The sequence below is a fragment of the Panthera leo genome, chromosome D4, assembly GCF_018350215.1.
Source record: "Panthera leo isolate Ple1 chromosome D4, P.leo_Ple1_pat1.1, whole genome shotgun sequence".
NCBI classification, from domain to species: domain Eukaryota; kingdom Metazoa; phylum Chordata; class Mammalia; order Carnivora; family Felidae; genus Panthera; species Panthera leo.
The window spans coordinates 61,324,961-61,341,776 of record NC_056691.1 but is presented as its reverse complement, the minus strand read 5'-3'; the positions used below and the strand labels follow the sequence as shown (position 1 = coordinate 61,341,776).

Here is a 16,816-nt window from a genome sequence, read left to right as displayed (position 1 = left end):
TTATCTACAGTTTTAGAGACAAAGAACAGAATGAGGAACCATTTTATCCAAGATATCTGGTTTATGATCCCTATGGCTGTTCCCTTGGGTACCAGCTGCCTCTGAACACAGATCTGCCTGATGGGAGTCACAGACACACTCGTTAACAATCACAGCACACACAAAATGACAATCACCAGGACAGAAATACTTGGAAGAAAACAAGCCAAGGCCAGTTACAGTATCTTGGATTTGAGTGACTACATGGTCATATAAGGAACTGTGAATCCAACAAAGAAAACAATCTCCCCAAGACGTGTTTTCTGCATATTCACCTGTAAATCTGGAGAGACTAAGGGCCCTGGTAGTCAGGGATCAGCAACGAGACTTGGTATAAATTAATTAAAAAGTTTATTAGCCATAGAAAAAAATTGATTCCTTAAAACCAATTCTTGTTAAGTTCCCTGTAAAACAATAAGCTTACAGTATATTTCTTTCTCACAAACAGAAAATCACTATGCTTTTGGTCCAAGATATGTTGGGTTTCTTTCCTTCTTCTTCAGATGACAGACAGATGGATGTAGCCGAATCTATGAACGAGTGTACTTGCCCCAAATGTGCAACATAAATACAGAAGCGATGAACAGAAGACTCATAACCAATACTGGAACAGGGCCACTGGAAATAAGAAGAGAAGGCAGGCTTACTTTTAGTACTAATACATTATTTTATCTGTAACACTAAAGATTGCCTAGGGGAAAAGCAGGGGGCGTACCTGAGATATTCATGCAAGAATATCATTACAACATTTAGTAATATTCCCCCAAATTATTATTATGGATATTTTGAGGCTGTGGAAATGGCATGATGCTTACTTAGAAAGGAAAAATCCTTATCTTTTAGTAGACATACTAAAAGATACATAAATAAAATGATTTGATGTCTTGGAGACACAAGTCTCTGTAATTTCACGTACTTGATATTTTCCATAATAAAAAGTAGGAAGAAAAATTTCCCAAACTCTCTATGTGCAAATAACCCAATTACCAAACTGTTATTTCAAGTTAACATTTATTTAAAGACAACCTTCATTGTCTAACTAGAATGTATCAGGCATAAAAAGACACATATCACATTCTAAGTTACAAGGTGTTTTCAAATATGTAATTCCACTTGATCAACAAAACTCATGACCCAGAACAAATATTAATCTCATTTTATAAATAAGGAAAACTGATGTTCAGAGACTAATTATTACTTGCGTAACAGCACACAGCCAGAATAGGAAGGAAGAGATTTGAGCTCAGGTTTCCTAATTCCATACATAGTGCTCATCTTACTCTTTAAGGTTCCCATCTAGTTCAATTTAGGAGTTTATCATAAGAAGGAAACAGATTCTACCCATCAACGCTTCCCTAATCAAATCAGTTTTTCAAGTTGAGAATTGGTACATGGGTTTCTTAAAGGGAGAACCCTTTGATCTCACACAACCTGTGAATGCTAGCTGGTGAAATGAGCCCACTCCCCACCCCGTTAAGATGTTGCTTCACACTGGGTGTTGTATGGAAACCAATTTGACAATAAATTTCATATATTGAGAAAAAAAAAAAAAAAAAAAAAGATGTTGCTTCACCTCCCAGATACAACTGGGGAGTGGATATTGGAAAAGACCCCAGAATATCGTGAAGGCAGTGAGTGGAGTAACCCAGTGGAGCAGTGGAGTAAGAGTCCATCAGTGGCCGATAAACAACACAGATCAAAGTCCTTGCTACACTATTCCGTTCTTCCAAAATCTGTACAATTACTGAAATAAACAAATTTAAAAATACATGGGAAGCAATCTTCATCGAGTTACACTTGATCATACCCTCTACTTTGGTGCAATGTTAGAGCAACACCAGACACGGAACATAAAGCTGAGAGCGCAGCTCCCAGAGAGCTGGAGTCTGGGACCCAACTCTGTCACTCATGAGCTGTGACCATGGCCCTGTTACTTACCTTCTCCGAGCCTCGTTTTCCTCATCTGTAAAATGGGGATAATCCCGGCGCCTCTCCCATAGGGTTGTTGAGGTGTTAAATAAATAATACGAACACAATGCAGGCTTACACTAAGCTCCAGGAAATGCAATTATTATCAGCCTGAAAATAATTCTGAACTCCTAAGAAGAACCAGCAACAAGACCCAAGATGTGAATCTGTGGATATAAATTCCCAACTGCATCCTTTCATCAAAAATATCGCTCTCCTCCTGAGGATGAAACTGTGGTTTACGACACTTCAAGGAACAGCTTCTATCCTGGGAGGACTCAAGCACTAAGCAGCAGCAAGCAAGCCTGGCGGTTCAACAACACAAAGCCCAGAGCAAGCACAAGCCAGACGCCTACGAAGAGGTTTTACCACCTTCTTGACAAGAGTATACAATTAAGTCCTCTGGATACCATGAAGAGCAAGAGGCTTCAAAATTTCTCTCTGAAATACTCCTAAAGATTACCTCGAACAAAGACCAAAAGGTTTTTAATACCAACTCACACATCCCAACCCCAAGAATTATTTCCTAAATATGTTCTCACCTCATAAATCTTCACGACAACAGTAAAAAATCAAGTAAAACCAAATCTCAAGAATTCCAAGGAACTCTTAGGAAGTCTTCCTCAACTACATTTGCAATCCGAGTCAAGCTACTAGTCAAGTTAATTAAGCTAATCCAAGTAAATGTAATTTTGTCTTTTTCTAGCAGACAAGCCATGTGGAAAGAGCATGGGACTGCACAGTCAGAAGGTGTATTCCAGCTCCTGCCCGGCTGCTGGGAGTGCAAACTGGTGCAGACGCTCCGGAACACAGTGTGGAGGCTCCTCAAGACATTAAAAATAGAACTACCCTATGACCAGCAATAGCACTACTGGGAATTTATCCAAAGGATGCAGGAATGCTGATGCATAGGGGCACATGTACCCCAATGTTTACAGCAGCGCTTTCAACAGTAGCCAAATTATGGAAAAAGCCTAAATGTCCATCAGCGGATGAATGGATAAAGAAAACGTGGTTTATATATCCAATGGAATACTACTTGGCAACGAGAAAGAATGAAATCTGGCCATTTGCAGCAACGTGGATGGAACTGGGCGGTACTATGCTAAGTGAAATAAGTTAAGGACAGACACTGTATGTTCTCACTCATATGTAGATCTTGAGAAACTTACCAGAAGACGATGGGGAGGGGAAGGGGAAAAAAAAAAGTTACAAACAGGGAGGGAGGGAGGCAAAGCATAAGAGACTCTTAAATAGTGAGAACAAACTGAGAGTTTATGGGGGTGGGGGAGAGCGAAAAGCGGGTGATGAGCACTGGGCGTTGTATGGAAGCCAATGTAACAATAAATTGTAATAAAAATAAATAAATAAGTAAGTGAGGGGGAAAAAAAAAAGATGTAGTTCCAGCTCCTGCTGTCTTTGCCTTGTAAGTGCCTCTGTGAGCAAACGAGCGCATCAGTATTCCAGTTCCTCAGCTGCCGGGTGTAAGCAGGAAACAGCTGTAAGCAGTGGTGTTCTGGAGCCTCACACGCAGAGACCTGCGGATCAGGTCTGGCACACAGTACCAGAAACTGCAAGGCGAGCGAGGCCTAGGGACCCTGGACGCCCACTTCCCATCACCTAATTGAGCACTGCCAGACCTACGAACTCAGAAAGTGACATGTTCACCCTCCAGGGTCTACTCACCGCCCAGCAAACGCAAGGAGGCCAAAGAACGTCTGGTAACACAGCCTGACGGAGAAACTCCCATTAGGATGTAACAGTATCAGCCTGTTCCTCCAGGAGAGCTTTGCAAACTCACCCGACGCCAATTCAAGCGGTCACTCCTATTACTCACGGTGGGACAAGAACACCAAACGAAGAGCAATTTCACCTCATTAAGCAGCTTTCCCTCCAGCTCTCTCTGTTCCCATTCATTTCTTCTGACACAGCCACGTGAAGATTCTCCCTTGCTGCCACTCAATCCAAGGAGAGATGTTATTCCAGGCCCTAAGCTGATTGACTGATACACAGACAAACCAAACCCAGCCCGCCTGGCACGAATGCAGCCGTTGTGCACTGTAAATCTCATCAAAGCAAACCCCGCTGGTGGCAGAGACAGCGCTGCCGACGGCCATGCGACACTGGACAGAAATGCAAGGTCGGCTCCCAAAACTTACACCTTGAGCCCAGGGGAGTCTTCGGTGTAGAATCGCCACATGCCCCCTGTGCCTGCTGAGGTTGTGCGACCCGCACTCCTTGTTCCACAGCTAGCATTTTTTCTGGAAAGAAAAGAAATATTACAAACGGCTACTTCTCTGATGCCCTTACACCAGCATTATAGCATTTGCGACCACTACGTTGTTAAAGACCAAACAAACAACAAAAAAAAAAACCCACAAAAAAACCAAAAAACTTCTCTTCCCTTGAACCCCCCAAATTCTTGCTTTTACTCCATTATCAGGATAACCACTAAGGACTGAGTACTGCCATATCCCAAGGAATACAACAACCCCAGTAAGTAGTCACCATTTCCATTTTATAAATGAGGGAAACAGGCTCATAAAAGGTTAAGTAAAGGGCCTAGGACCACACAGCCAGCAAGCAGCCAACCTAGGCAGTGGACCCAGTTCTGACTCGAGCCCATCCACTTGCCCACATACCATGGGTGCCTCATTTGGACAATGCACTTCAGTTTCTCTTCAAACGTGTTTTTGTGAAGTCAAGTAATAAACCCCTGCTTAAAAGCCCTGCATCCATTTAATCAGATTTTAAAATGACTACTTTAAAATGTTTTTAAGTTACTGTACTTGCTACCAAAAAAACCAAAACAATTAAGCTCTTACTGTAATCCAGGTCCTAAAATGGAGTATAGAGTTTAGAAAAAATTATTTTGTAATCCGTTTTCTCTATTTGGATATACTATCTATAGATCTTGGGCAGAGAGGCAAGATATGAAAACCGCAGACAACATCCAGCCAGAACGTCCCTCACAAGGGGATCAAGGGTTGGCAAACGAGCTGTGTGGTACAGGCAGCCCTAGAACACAGAAGTAGCCAAATAGCACTTTGCCACCGACCAGGGTACACAGGGAAAAGCCAGAAGTGAAAACCCTGCTGCCCCTATCTCTTCTCGCTGCCCTTCCAGCTCTGCTCCTAATCCCCTTGCCATGGGGCCTTTACCCCAGACTCTCACCTTGCCATGGCCTTTACCCCAGACTCTAGTGCAGACACATTGATTATAGGCTATACGGTAGCCTGGGGACTTAGAAGTCCATGTATATGGCTGTTTTTATGAGAAAGCTGATTGTAAATAGCAAACATAATCATACAGGGATTGGAACAGCCTTTACACACAAGGATATACATCGTTTAAGCTGTGGGGTAGGTACCTGAAATTTTCCTCCTTGTTCATAAAAAGGAACTTGAACTAGATAGTAAATCCAGTATGGACAGGATAAGTCACCAGTTGAGCCAGGACTAGGACCCACGCACTTCCCACTATTCCCACAACCTCCCAACTGCAGTGCTTATTCTCAAAGTCTCCCGGAATTACAGGAGATCCAAAGAAATCAGTCTAGGCTCTTTACAGATTTTTTATATCTACTGGCACATGGGACAATGCAGAGGACTTGATAATCAGGGTACCTGGAAATACCAAATGTACTCAAAACACTACCCATCTCTCCACTGGAAAGCCAGGTAGAAGTTGACAGAGCCCATTTTAATCCCTTAAATTTCTATTAGGGGTCTATTTTACCCTTCCTTTCTGGTCACAGTGTAACTGCCTCCCACTTCCTATGCCCTATGGTTCCTTCAAAAATCCCAAGACTACAGGATGGCTATATTCCTTCATTCATTCATCATTTATTATGCCAGGTCTTATAGTAGGACAGAGATGATGGGCCACTTCTGAAAAAGCGTAACAAAACAGATGAATACAAAAATATAAATGCTACTATAACCACATGAACAAAATGCTTTGGGAGCAAAAGAGAAGACTCATAGCTACTGCTGCTTTCCAAGTCAGGAAAGGCCTCAAGAGGAAATAACCCCTGAACTTGGTCTTGCAGAATAAATATAAATGGGTGAAGGGGCTGCCTAGCGAGTCCTGTTGGACTAAGCTCACTGCTGCTAGATCACAAAAGAGGAGAAGAGGCAAGTAGGCTGAAAGAAAACACCAAAAGCATTGGTATCCACCCCCACCCATTTTCCTTTAAAAGTTCAGCAAAAAGAAGTGAGACAGAAACTAAGAAGATGTGTGACAGAATCAGAGGGCAGTACAGATTGGAGTGGAAGTGATCTGGAGACAAGACTTTGGTAGAAAACGCAAACGTCTAGAGGAGAGAAGTTGGGCTAAACTACAACAGTGAAAATAAAAAAGAGAAGGACGGATGAGAAGCTTTCTGTGTCCCATTCGGTCTCACAAATGACTAAATAGAGACAGAGCATAAGAAAAATCCAACACCACCCTGAAGTTTTGGCTTTGGGAAACAAGTGTTTAGTAACAGTGCCATATGGAAGTAAAGGGAAATATAACTGGGGCAGAAGCTAGGATGAAAGGAGACTGAGTTTTGTTATCAGACAAGTCCTGTTAGACTGAGTGTGATGGGACCTCCAAATAAAAATGAGACGGGAAAGCTCAGGACCAAAGACCAGTTTAATAACATCAGTTTTCTCAAAGTTGTCTCTGATCCAACTCGTGTGTTAACTTTACTCTTTTAACAGCGGTGTCCCAAACTGAACAACTGGAAGAAAACATTGCCTCCCTCTCGAGACACAAAAGACCTACAGCCACGTCGCCTGAAGCTCATTTTGCCCTGGTGATTCATTCCGGGGTCTCCTCCGGACCAGCGAATTCTTGGGCCCCATCTCTCTGACACCACAGCCAGAGGGTCGCGGGAATCCTTACCTCTGCCGGACCGTGGATCCGGCCGCCCGGGCAGCCACCGCTTTGCTGGGAGAGCGTCCTGACGAGCCCACATTAGTACCACTGGGAGTCGGACCAGGCTACAGAGAGAGACGAAATGAGAGTGTGAGCGCCGCCGGCACGCCCCCAGACCCCAGGCCCTGGCGGCCAAGACCAGCACCCGCACAGGCTGGGGACAGCGAGGCTGCCACAAGAGGAGGGCAAGGCAGACAGCAAGAGACGGGGCGCCAGGGAGAGGAAGAGTCAAACAGGGAAGACCGGGGCCGCCATACCATGCTGGAGACTAGAAGGAGTTGGAGGCAGAAACTGACGGCCAAGGCTCCGTGAAGACCTCAAAGGCCCAGCGGCAGGAGAGGCTGGCTCAGACCCCGCCCCCAGGCCCCTGGCAGGGTCCTCGGTGGCTCCAGGGACGCCTGGGTTGTCCCACCATATGCCTGCATAAATTTTGTTACAGGAGACTTGATCAGTCGCTGCGTGGGAAGTGCAGACCTTCCGCCTGCTTCCTTTGGATCGCAGCGTCCTCCATAGAGTCCATTCCCTACCAAAGGGAGGATACAGACACGGTCAGACGAGAAATTCCCTCTGGCAGACACGGGGCGCCCACAGATTTGCGCTGATGTGGCCTAACCGACGCAGGCGCCGCGAGGCGTGGTCGGCCCCGCAGAGGCCCGCTGGGAGCCGGAGAGGAGCATGCGCGGAACCCCGCAGGGGCGCGGGGCGCTGGCGCGACATCCCGGCCATGGCGGAGGAGCGGGGCCGAGACGAAGACCCTGGTCCCAACCCGTCGGTGCTGTTCCTGCACCCGGACCTGGGCGTGGGCGGCGCCGAGCGGCTGGTACTGGACGCGGCGCTGGCGCTGCAGGCGCGCGGATGTAGCGTGAAGGTCTGGACCGCGCACTACGATCCGGGCCACAGCTTCGCGGATAGTCGCGAGCTGCAGGTGCGCTGCGCGGGCGACTGGCTCCCGCGCAGCCTGGGCTGGGGCGGCCGCGGCGCGGCCGTCTGCGCCTACGTGCGCATGATCTTCTTGGCGCTGTACGTGCTGTTTCTCGGCGACGAGGAGTTCGACGTGGTCGTGTGCGACCAGGTGAGGCGGCCGTGAGTTCGGCCACGCCCGACCCCGCCTCGCCTCCTTTTCCCAGTAGGGAGGGCGCACTGCATGGCATCTGCTGAGCTCTCCCGTTCTGCGGTTCGGAAAGATCCGAACTGATCTGGAGAGATGAGAATTGGGAGTGAGACTAGTTCTCGAACTTTAGTGTGGACACATTAAAGTTGCACGTTGTCACAGGGCCCCATTCTCAGAAGCTTTCATCCTGGAGCCCTGAGGTGGGGCCCAGAAAGCTGCATTTTCGCAGGATCATCGGCGATTCTGAAATAGATGGGCCTTGGGGCTTGCTTTAAGAAGCAGAAGCGTTAGAAGTCAGCCTTCAGCCACCTTTCACTTCTGAGTAACTTGCACGTCTTCTCTCTTTGCATTATTTTTGTTGACACTTCCAGGCCACATGCATCCCACTGCCTGTAGCTTTTGAGGCCAAGCCACCCCATTCGTCCTCAGTGTAGTGTTAAAAACACCAAGCTAAGCATGTCATGCCCCTGTTAAAACTTTAACATGGCTCCCTATTAGGCTTGGGAGAAGTCAGAGTTCTTTATAAATAATGTCTACTTGGATCTGGGCTCTAGCTATTTTGGACTCTACGCCTTCTTCTTTTCTTCTTTTTTTTTTTTTCCCTCAATTTATTTTAGAAAGTAACGTTTATTCAGAACAAAAATTCAAATAGTATAAACGTTCCATTCCAGTTCCACTCCGTAAAAGTAGCCACTGTTAGCAGTTTCTCCTGGATTCTTCCCGAAATTGCCTGTGGCTGCTCTAACGTATGTGTCTGTTCTCAGATGCATCTTAATTGTAATAATGAGGATTGTGGCACACCTACTGTATGATAACTTAACCTTTTTTTCACCCCAAATTTCTGTTTGAGACATCCGTATATATCAATATTAGAGATTCACTTCATGCTTCATAATGGTTGCTGGAAAATCTGCTTTTGTTTGAAAGTACTATAATTTATACATTATTCTGTTAAAGGATGCTCATTGTGACCAGTTTTTTGCAAATAGATCAGTGTTGTAGTGGGCATCCTTGTATCCTTTTTCTTTGTACTTCTGTCCACATGTCCTTTGAGTAAATTCCTAGAAACAAAGTTGGTGTCCAAGAGGGGTTTTTTTAAATTATTTTTTAAGTATTTATTTATTTTTGAGAGACAGAGAGAGACAGAACACGAGCAGGGGATGGGAAGAGAAAGAGGGAGACCCAGAACCTGAAGCGGTCTCCAGGCTCTGAGCTGTCAACACAGAGCCCAACGTGGGGCTTGAACCCACAGACTGTGAGGTCATGACCTGAACCGAAGTTCCAAAGTCGGGTGATTAGACTCAGCCACCCAAGGGCCCCTCCAAGAGTTTATTTTATTTTATTTAAAAAAAAAATTTTAATGTTTATTTATTTTCAAGAGAGAGAATGGGGGAGGGACAGAGAGAGAGAGACAGAATCCCAAGCAGGCTCCAGGGTCTGAGTTGTCAGCACAGAGCCTGACATGGGGCTTGAACCCATGAACCTCGAGATCATGACCTGAGATGAAGTCAGACACTTAACCGATTGAGCCACCCAGGTACCCCCAAAGAGTTTATTTTAAATATCAATAGCTATTGCCAAATTAAGCTTTCAAAGAGGTCGTGTCACTTTGCTCTCCCACAGTGTTATTCCTTTTATTCCATGTTCTTCCTGTTCATGTTATTCCTGTTATTCCATGCTCTTGTGCACATTGGGTGTTATCAACCATTTTAATCTTTGCCAAACTGATAAGTGGAAAATGTTTCACATTTGTAATTGTGTGTTCCTTTAATTATTATTCCTGAATTACTTTGGTCATCCTTGCTTGTATAGAAGCTGTTTCTTTTTAAGAAATGTGGACATTTCCAAATATCCTGCATGTGTAACTAGTCATTAAGCATGAGGCAGCTGAGGGGCGCCTGGGTGGCTCAGTCGGTTGAGCATCCGACTTCGGCTCAAGGCATGATCTTGCAGTCTGTGAGTTCGAGCCCTGCGTCGGGCTCTGTGCTGACAGCTCAGAGCCTGGAGCTGTTTCGGATTCTGTGTCTCCCTCTCTCTCTGCCCCTCCCTCGCTCATGCTCGCTCTCTCTCTCTCTCTGTCAAAAATAAATAAACATTAAAAAAAATTTTTTTAAGTAACTGAAGAGTCATCCCAAGATCATCTGTTTCGTCCTAAAATTTAATAAAAAAAAAAAAAAAAAAAAAAAAGGAGGCAGCTGAGACTAGTGAATAGGGGAAAAAAACAGCTTGGAAGTAGGAGACCTGGATTTGGTTCCATATCTGCTACTTTCTAACTAAGAAGCTTTGGATAAATCTCGCAGTATTCTTCAGGTGATAAGTGAGCTAGAGATCAAGTAACTTATACAGATTACCCAACAGGAAGGTCTCTAGGAATGCCAGCATATAGTTCATGCTTAGTAATGATTATGGTTAACATTTATTGAGCACATACTGTGTGCTAAATTCTTAAGCATTTTACACACACCTGTGCATTTAATAATCACAAAAACCATACAAGGGTTTTTGGAACTGCAGCTGTTGCCTTGTTACAGAAGAGAAAACTGAGGCACAAAGAGAGGTAGATTACTTGCTCGTGATCACACAGCTGGCAATCTTGATTCCAGAGCCTATACTATAAACTACTGTAGTTCATCTAGTTCCTTAGGAGGAGAAACACTAGATAGAGCTGCTGTGTCCATTGTGGTAGCCACTAGACACATGTGGCTCTTAAGCACTTGAAGCGTGGCTAGTCTGAACTGAGATGTGGTGTAGTGTAAAATATACATCTGATTTTAAAGGTTTAATAAAAATCAAATGTAAAGTGTCTTTTATGATAATTGATTACATTTTGGAATAATAAGAATTTGATATTCTTTAAATTTCACCCTTAAAAAATTTGTAGTATGGTTATTAGATTTTTACTTCTGTCGAACAGCGCTGTTCTAGAGGAAACATTTGGATCTGCAGCTGTAAGTACTTAGCACACAGCCAGCAGGTGTCTGTGAGCCTTCTATACACCAGCCATTGTACTGGATGAGAGTCTAGGGGAACACAAGCAGAATCAGACATTGCCCACAATGAGCCCACAGACTAGCAGGCAGGGTGGATGGGTATGCTTTTGACTGGTTGAAGTTGAGTTGACCAGTCTATATCTGCTGTTGATTTTTGCTTTGGCTAGGTGTCTGCCTGTATCCCAGTGCTCAAGCTGGCCAGACGGCGGAAGAAGATCCTGTTTTATTGTCATTTCCCAGATCTGCTGCTCACCAGGAGAGATTCGTTGCTTAAACGCTTATACAGGGCTCCGATCGACTGGATAGAGGAATATACCACAGGCATGGCAGACTGCATCTTGGTCAACAGCCGGTTTACAGCTGCCATTTTCAAGGAAACATTCAAGTCCCTATCTCACGTAGACCCTGATATCCTCTACCCATCTCTGAATGTCACCAGCTTTGACTCAGCTGTTTCCGAAAAGCTTGATGACCTCATCCCCAAGGGGAAGAAATTCCTGTTCCTCTCCATCAACAGATACGAAAGGAAGAAAAATCTGACTTTGGCGCTGGAAGCCCTCATAAAACTGCGTGGAAGATTGACATCCCAAGATTGGGACAAGGTTCACCTAATCATGGCAGGTGGGTATGACGAAAGAGTCCTGGAGAATGTGGAACACTATCAGGAATTGAAGAAAATGGTCCAGCAGTCCGACCTTGCACAGTATGTGACCTTCCTGCGGTCTTTCTCAGACAAACAGAAAATCTCACTCCTCTGCGGCTGTACCTGCGTGCTTTACACACCAAGCAATGAACACTTTGGCATCGTCCCTTTGGAGGCCATGTACATGCAGTGCCCAGTCATTGCTGTTAATTCGGGTGGGCCCTTGGAGTCCATCGTCCACGGTGTCACAGGGTTTCTGTGTGAGCCTGACCCTGTGCACTTCTCAGAAGCAATGGAAAAGTTCATCCATGAACCTTCCTTAAAAGCCACAATGGGACTGGCCGGGAGAGCCAGGGTGAAGGAAAAATTTTCCTCTGAAGCTTTTACGGAACAGCTCTACCAGTATGTCGCCAAACTGCTGGTATAATCAGAATTTTTTAAAGGCCTTTATGCTGTATTCATAATTTCATTTTCTGTAGCTTGTAGACTCACTTTTGAAACCAAGAAAGAAACCTAGAATCTATTACAGACAAGATTAAAAGAAAAATATACTTGAATCTTGAATCTGAGCCACTTTACTATACACCACACCTTCCCATCTACTTTTTCAGAAAAAGAAGCTATGTTTTATGCTATGATTATTCCACGTCTTACCAGTATTGATTAAGATATAAAAATGATACAGTTCTACATTCAGCAGAGTATTTTAATTATATTTTCTCTGGATTTTTGTTGCTCTGCCTATGAATTTTGAGTCATAGTGTGCCTTACTTGGTTTTGATAGTCTAAGTACGTCATCATTAAAGTCGATTAATTTGGGTTCATAGCATAATGAAAACAGGGTCACCGTAGTTCCCAAAATCAATGCACCTAAGCCTTCACTGTCCTCCATTAGGAAATTTTGGTTAGTCATACCTTTTGCCTGGATCCATAGCAAGAATGTTCTGTACTTTTTTACAAAGATGATTTATTATGTTTTTGCACACTGAGACATTACATTAATAGATGTTTATCATAGGAAAAGAAAATAACATTAGATTTGGACCTCTTGATCTGTGTGGTATTGTTAGGAACGTAGACAACCAGGTCTGAAGTCCAAAACTAGAGTAAACTAGATGTTGAAGTGAGGGGACAGTGTCACTCATGAGTGTGCCTCTTCCGTACGGTTGGCATCTTCATGTCCTCAGAGTCCTCAGCTTTGTTAATGTTGGTGTTTTGTTAAGTGAGCTCCTACCAAGTGTAAGGCACAATTGCTTTGTATCCTTCAAGGCCTGCCTTAGGTGCCATGGCTGTGAGGCTTAACCCTCCTCCCTCCTCCCAGCCTGCACGTGGTGTTTGCCTTCCATGTACCCTAGCCCTTTCGGGGCACTGACCAGTCTTACAGTTCCTTACTTAGCTGTTGGTCTAAGGACAAATAAACATTAAAGCACTTTTCAATGTATCTTTACAGATAAACTTATTTATTTTTTTATTCCCTCCCAGCGTGGGGCCTGAACTCACAACCCTAAGATCAAGAGTCCCATGTTCTACCAACTGATCCAGTCAAGCACCCCAAAGGCTAAATTCAATTTTTTTTTAGTTTATTTATTTTGAGAGAGAGCGCATGTGCACATGTGAGCCGTGGAGGGGCAGAGAGAGAGGGAGAGAGAGAATCCCAAGCAGGCTCCGCATCGTCAGCACAGAGCCCGACACAGGGCTCAATCCCACAAACCGTGAGATCATGACCTGAGCCGAAATCTAGAGTCAGACAGACACTCAACTGACTGAGACACCCAGATACCCCAAATTCATTTTTAAAAAAGAGCAGTGATCGCTAGCCAAAGGCTCCACGTTCATCAATTCTCAGAGCACAGACCTGAGAGCCTAACAGCCTGTGGCAGTGACTGGGCAAATTACTTAATTTTTGTGCCTCAACTTCTTCATCAGCTGTAATATTCTATGTTCTTCACAGAGTAGTTATGATAGATTACCATACTATATGTAAAGTACTTAAAACAGTACTTGGCACGTGGGATGGGCTACATAAATATTAGCTATTTTGTAATGTGGGGATATTGAAAACTGCAGAAGTTCCATGTGGGTTCATGCTGCGCTTTGGGGGTTCTTTACAGAATGAACTTTCAGGTTGTAATTTATCACCTTAGTCTGTATCACAGGAATATTTTAATATTTAATATGCAATAAAATGACTGTACCAAAAAAGGAGTTCTCTAAAATGAGAGTCAAATATATGAAGTCTTTTGTGGAATGAAAAGTTGACTTTGCTTTTCTTTGTCATTGTGAAAGCTTACAGTCCAATAAAGTTGGTCATCCCCATTTTGTGGGTTTTGTGTTTTGTGGCCTGGTGCACGTGTTCCTCCAAGGAACCACAGGCTTTGCAGAAAGGCCTGGTGGCTCAGACCACTGAGTTTAGGACAGAGTCATGCATGCTCTGATCCATAACTGGTGTTTACCCCTTCAGAGCACTACAACTTTTGCCTATTTGGCCATTTTTACGCAGATCCTAGCAAAATGGACTACAGGACTTCATGGGCCTTAAGTTTAATTTCCCTTCTTTGTCTACCCCGGCAGGTGACAATAAGACCAAAGATGGGGGGTGAAGGATGCAGAACTCTGCGTGCCGTGAGCTTCTAGCCCCTGATGGATTCGCTCCTGGCTCCTAGACCTAGGATGGAGCTTTGCCCATAAGATGTATTCACAGCTTCCAAAACTAAGCTGGAGCTAGGGAAAATAGAAGCATGGCACACTGAAGTGAGTTGTCCAGGACCCTATCAATAGTAATTCTTCTAGCAATCACTGTGTGCTGGGCATGACAATTCATAGCAGACAACTGATCTATCCTAACGGTTCTATGAGGCGTGTGGGTTCTTGCCTTTATAGGTGAGTGTGGTTAAGCAGCTTGCCTGTGTCACACAGCGCGGAGGGATGAACAGTCTCCAGGCTCTCCGGTTCCACAGTCCAACCACTCTACCATTCCGTTTGCCTTCCCCCTAACCAAACTCATTGTGTGGCCCTTCTTCCGTGAAACCCTCTACAGCACTGCAGGCGGGCCTGTTGAGGTCCTCAGGGTTAGAAAGGTTTTGCCAGTCGTTTTCCCTTTTCAGCCTCAGAGCCATCTCGTGAGATGCCTCTGGTTATCCCCCATTTTATCCCCCAGGGAGCTCAGGGAGATGAAAGGCTTGCTCAAGGGCACACAGCTAAAAAGGGAATGAGCCAGGATTCACCACAGCTACCCAATCCATCCAGGACTGCACATACCAGGAAATCTTAGCCCGTCCCCCCTCGGTAAATACCGCAAACTTCAGAGTTTGCAAAGGTCTTTCCAGGTTGTCTCATTTGCTCTTCACAGGGTCGCTGCAGATAGTTCTTGTAGCTGTGTTGACAGTGGAAAAGCTGCAGCTTGCAGCTAGGAAGCCCTGGGGCTGTAACGAACCCAGCTGTCTGATGCCAGATCAGCAAGGTCCAACAGATGCCTCTCCAGTAAATGCTTCGCCACCTCTACCCTGCCCAGTCCCCAGCCCCACGTGTGCTACCTGGCTCCACCTCTCCTAACGTAAGGAGAATGAGGCACCTACGCGCACGCTTCACCGACCTGCTGTCTGTTCGCCTCTGTCAGTGGCGCCAACTGCCCTGTGACCGCCTTTCTTTGCGTTTCCAACTCCCACTATCAAATCCACTCAGCTGAATAGGACCCCAGAGGTCACCCAGCCTAATTTGTTCTTGCACAGGTGGGAAAACTGAGGCCTCAAAAGAAAAAAGGACCTGCCTGAGGTCACACAGTGTCATCGTAACTCTCCTCTAACTTCTTAATGAAGCCCCTCACATCCCCTCCACTTTTATCAAAAACCTCATCTCCTGCCACTTCCTTTGAACCCCTCAGTTTTTTATCCCTAACCTGAGCCTCTGCAACTCCATCCCCAGCAGCCTATGAGAATGCCACGATCCAAACACCAGTGCCATGCCTACTAGCTGGGGGATGGGAGCTTTCCAAATGCCAGACTCCGTTTCCGACCTGTCCTCTGATCAAACGGTAACCCTTGGGAGGGAGGAAAGAGAGGGATTTTACCATACTGATTCCTGAGCCAAGGGGCTGCTGGAGCCAGCACTCTGGCCTTGTCAGAAGGATCGGAGGATTGCGTGGGGCTCACAATAAGGGTGAATTGTTGTGACCCAGAGATGTGAACATGAGCAAAACTATCACTAGGCCAGCTACTGATGTCATTTCAGACAAATATAGAAGACAGTGTGTGTGTGTGTGTGTGTGTGTGTGTGTGTGTGTGTGTTGGGGGCGGAGGGGTACAGGCGTAGATGGGGCTTACCTTTGTGACCTGCCACTCACCCAAGATGTTGGCAGGCACAATTAGAACAGACTGCTAAAACGATTAAATCAGATTGGCCTTTGTTTCTCTGGATTACTTCTAGAATTCCAGGGTTCCACAACTATTGAGAAGGTGTCTTGATGCCAATAATCCTGAAGTCTACGTTTCCTTATCCATAAAGTGGTATGATCAGAACTAAGTAGCCTGCCCCACGGGGCGGTTGTGGAGAAGGACAGATAAGAGCGAGTTGGAGGGGCTGAATCAGTATGTAAATGAGTGAGCCAGAGGATGTGAAGCTGATTTGTAAATTACAGCGTGTCATGAGCTTGTTAGGGATGAAGGCAGTGTTTCACAGGCTGGATGAATTGCCCTTAAGAGTAGCGTTGGGAGTCTGCCTGTGCCAGGGCAAGTCACACCATGGGGCAATGGACAGGTGGTTTAAACCACCCCAAAAGGAGTAGTTCCCTGTCAATTTGTGCACTGCTTAACTCAACATTGGGAGGTTTCCCAACAGTCAAGACAGTGTGGTACCAAAGTGAGGACAGACGACGAATAGATCAATCCAACAGAACTGAGTCCTAAAATACATCTGCACATATGCAGTCAATTGATTTTTGCCAAAGGTGCTGAGAAACTCAACGGGGAAAAGATTTGTCTATTCAAGAAATGGCGTGGAACAATTGGATACCTGTATGGGGGAGAAAAAAACCTCAACCTTTACCACACACGATACACAAAAAATGAACTTGAAGGGGATTCTAGGCCTAAATATAAAAGCTAGACTGCAGAACTTAGAAAAGAAAACAGAAGAAAATCTCCATAA

The 16,816-nt window shown here is 45.1% G+C and overlaps 2 protein-coding genes across 2 annotated transcripts; one reads left to right on the top strand and one right to left on the bottom strand.

Moving 5' to 3' along the window:
• Positions 1-373: 373 nt before the first annotated feature.
• SEC61B (SEC61 translocon subunit beta) lies at positions 374-7,542 on the bottom strand. Its single transcript, XM_042913331.1, has 4 exons — positions 7,188-7,542; positions 6,898-6,995; positions 4,167-4,268; positions 374-657 (listed from the first exon to the last, which is right to left on the bottom strand). Exons 1-4 carry the CDS (start codon positions 7,188-7,190, stop codon positions 570-572), a joined length of 291 nt encoding a protein of 96 aa, XP_042769265.1. The 5' UTR covers positions 7,191-7,542; the 3' UTR covers positions 374-569.
• Positions 7,380-13,309, top strand: ALG2 (ALG2 alpha-1,3/1,6-mannosyltransferase). Its single transcript, XM_042913330.1, has 2 exons — positions 7,380-8,002; positions 11,199-13,309. The coding sequence occupies exons 1-2, from the start codon at positions 7,532-7,534 to the stop codon at positions 12,099-12,101; spliced, it is 1,374 nt and encodes a 457-aa protein (XP_042769264.1). The 5' UTR covers positions 7,380-7,531; the 3' UTR covers positions 12,102-13,309.
• The last annotated feature ends 3,507 nt before the right edge of the window (positions 13,310-16,816 follow it).

What these genes read in the sequence shown, in the direction of transcription:
- SEC61B (XM_042913331.1), bottom strand. An exon ending in GGATCCACGGTCCGGCAGAG is followed by an intron (nt 4,269 to 6,897) that starts GTAAGGATTCCC and finishes TTTTCTTTCCAG; the next exon opens with AAAAAATGCTAGCTGTGGAA. An exon ending in GACTCCCCTGGGCTCAAGGT is followed by an intron (nt 658 to 4,166) that starts GTAAGTTTTGGG and finishes TCTTATTTCCAG; the next exon opens with TGGCCCTGTTCCAGTATTGG.
- ALG2 (XM_042913330.1), top strand. Translation starts at nt 7,532, where the DNA reads ATGTGGCCTAACCGACGCAGGCGCCGCGAGGCGTGGTCGGCCCCGCAG. An exon ending in ACGTGGTCGTGTGCGACCAG is followed by an intron (nt 8,003 to 11,198) that starts GTGAGGCGGCCG and finishes TGCTTTGGCTAG; the next exon opens with GTGTCTGCCTGTATCCCAGT.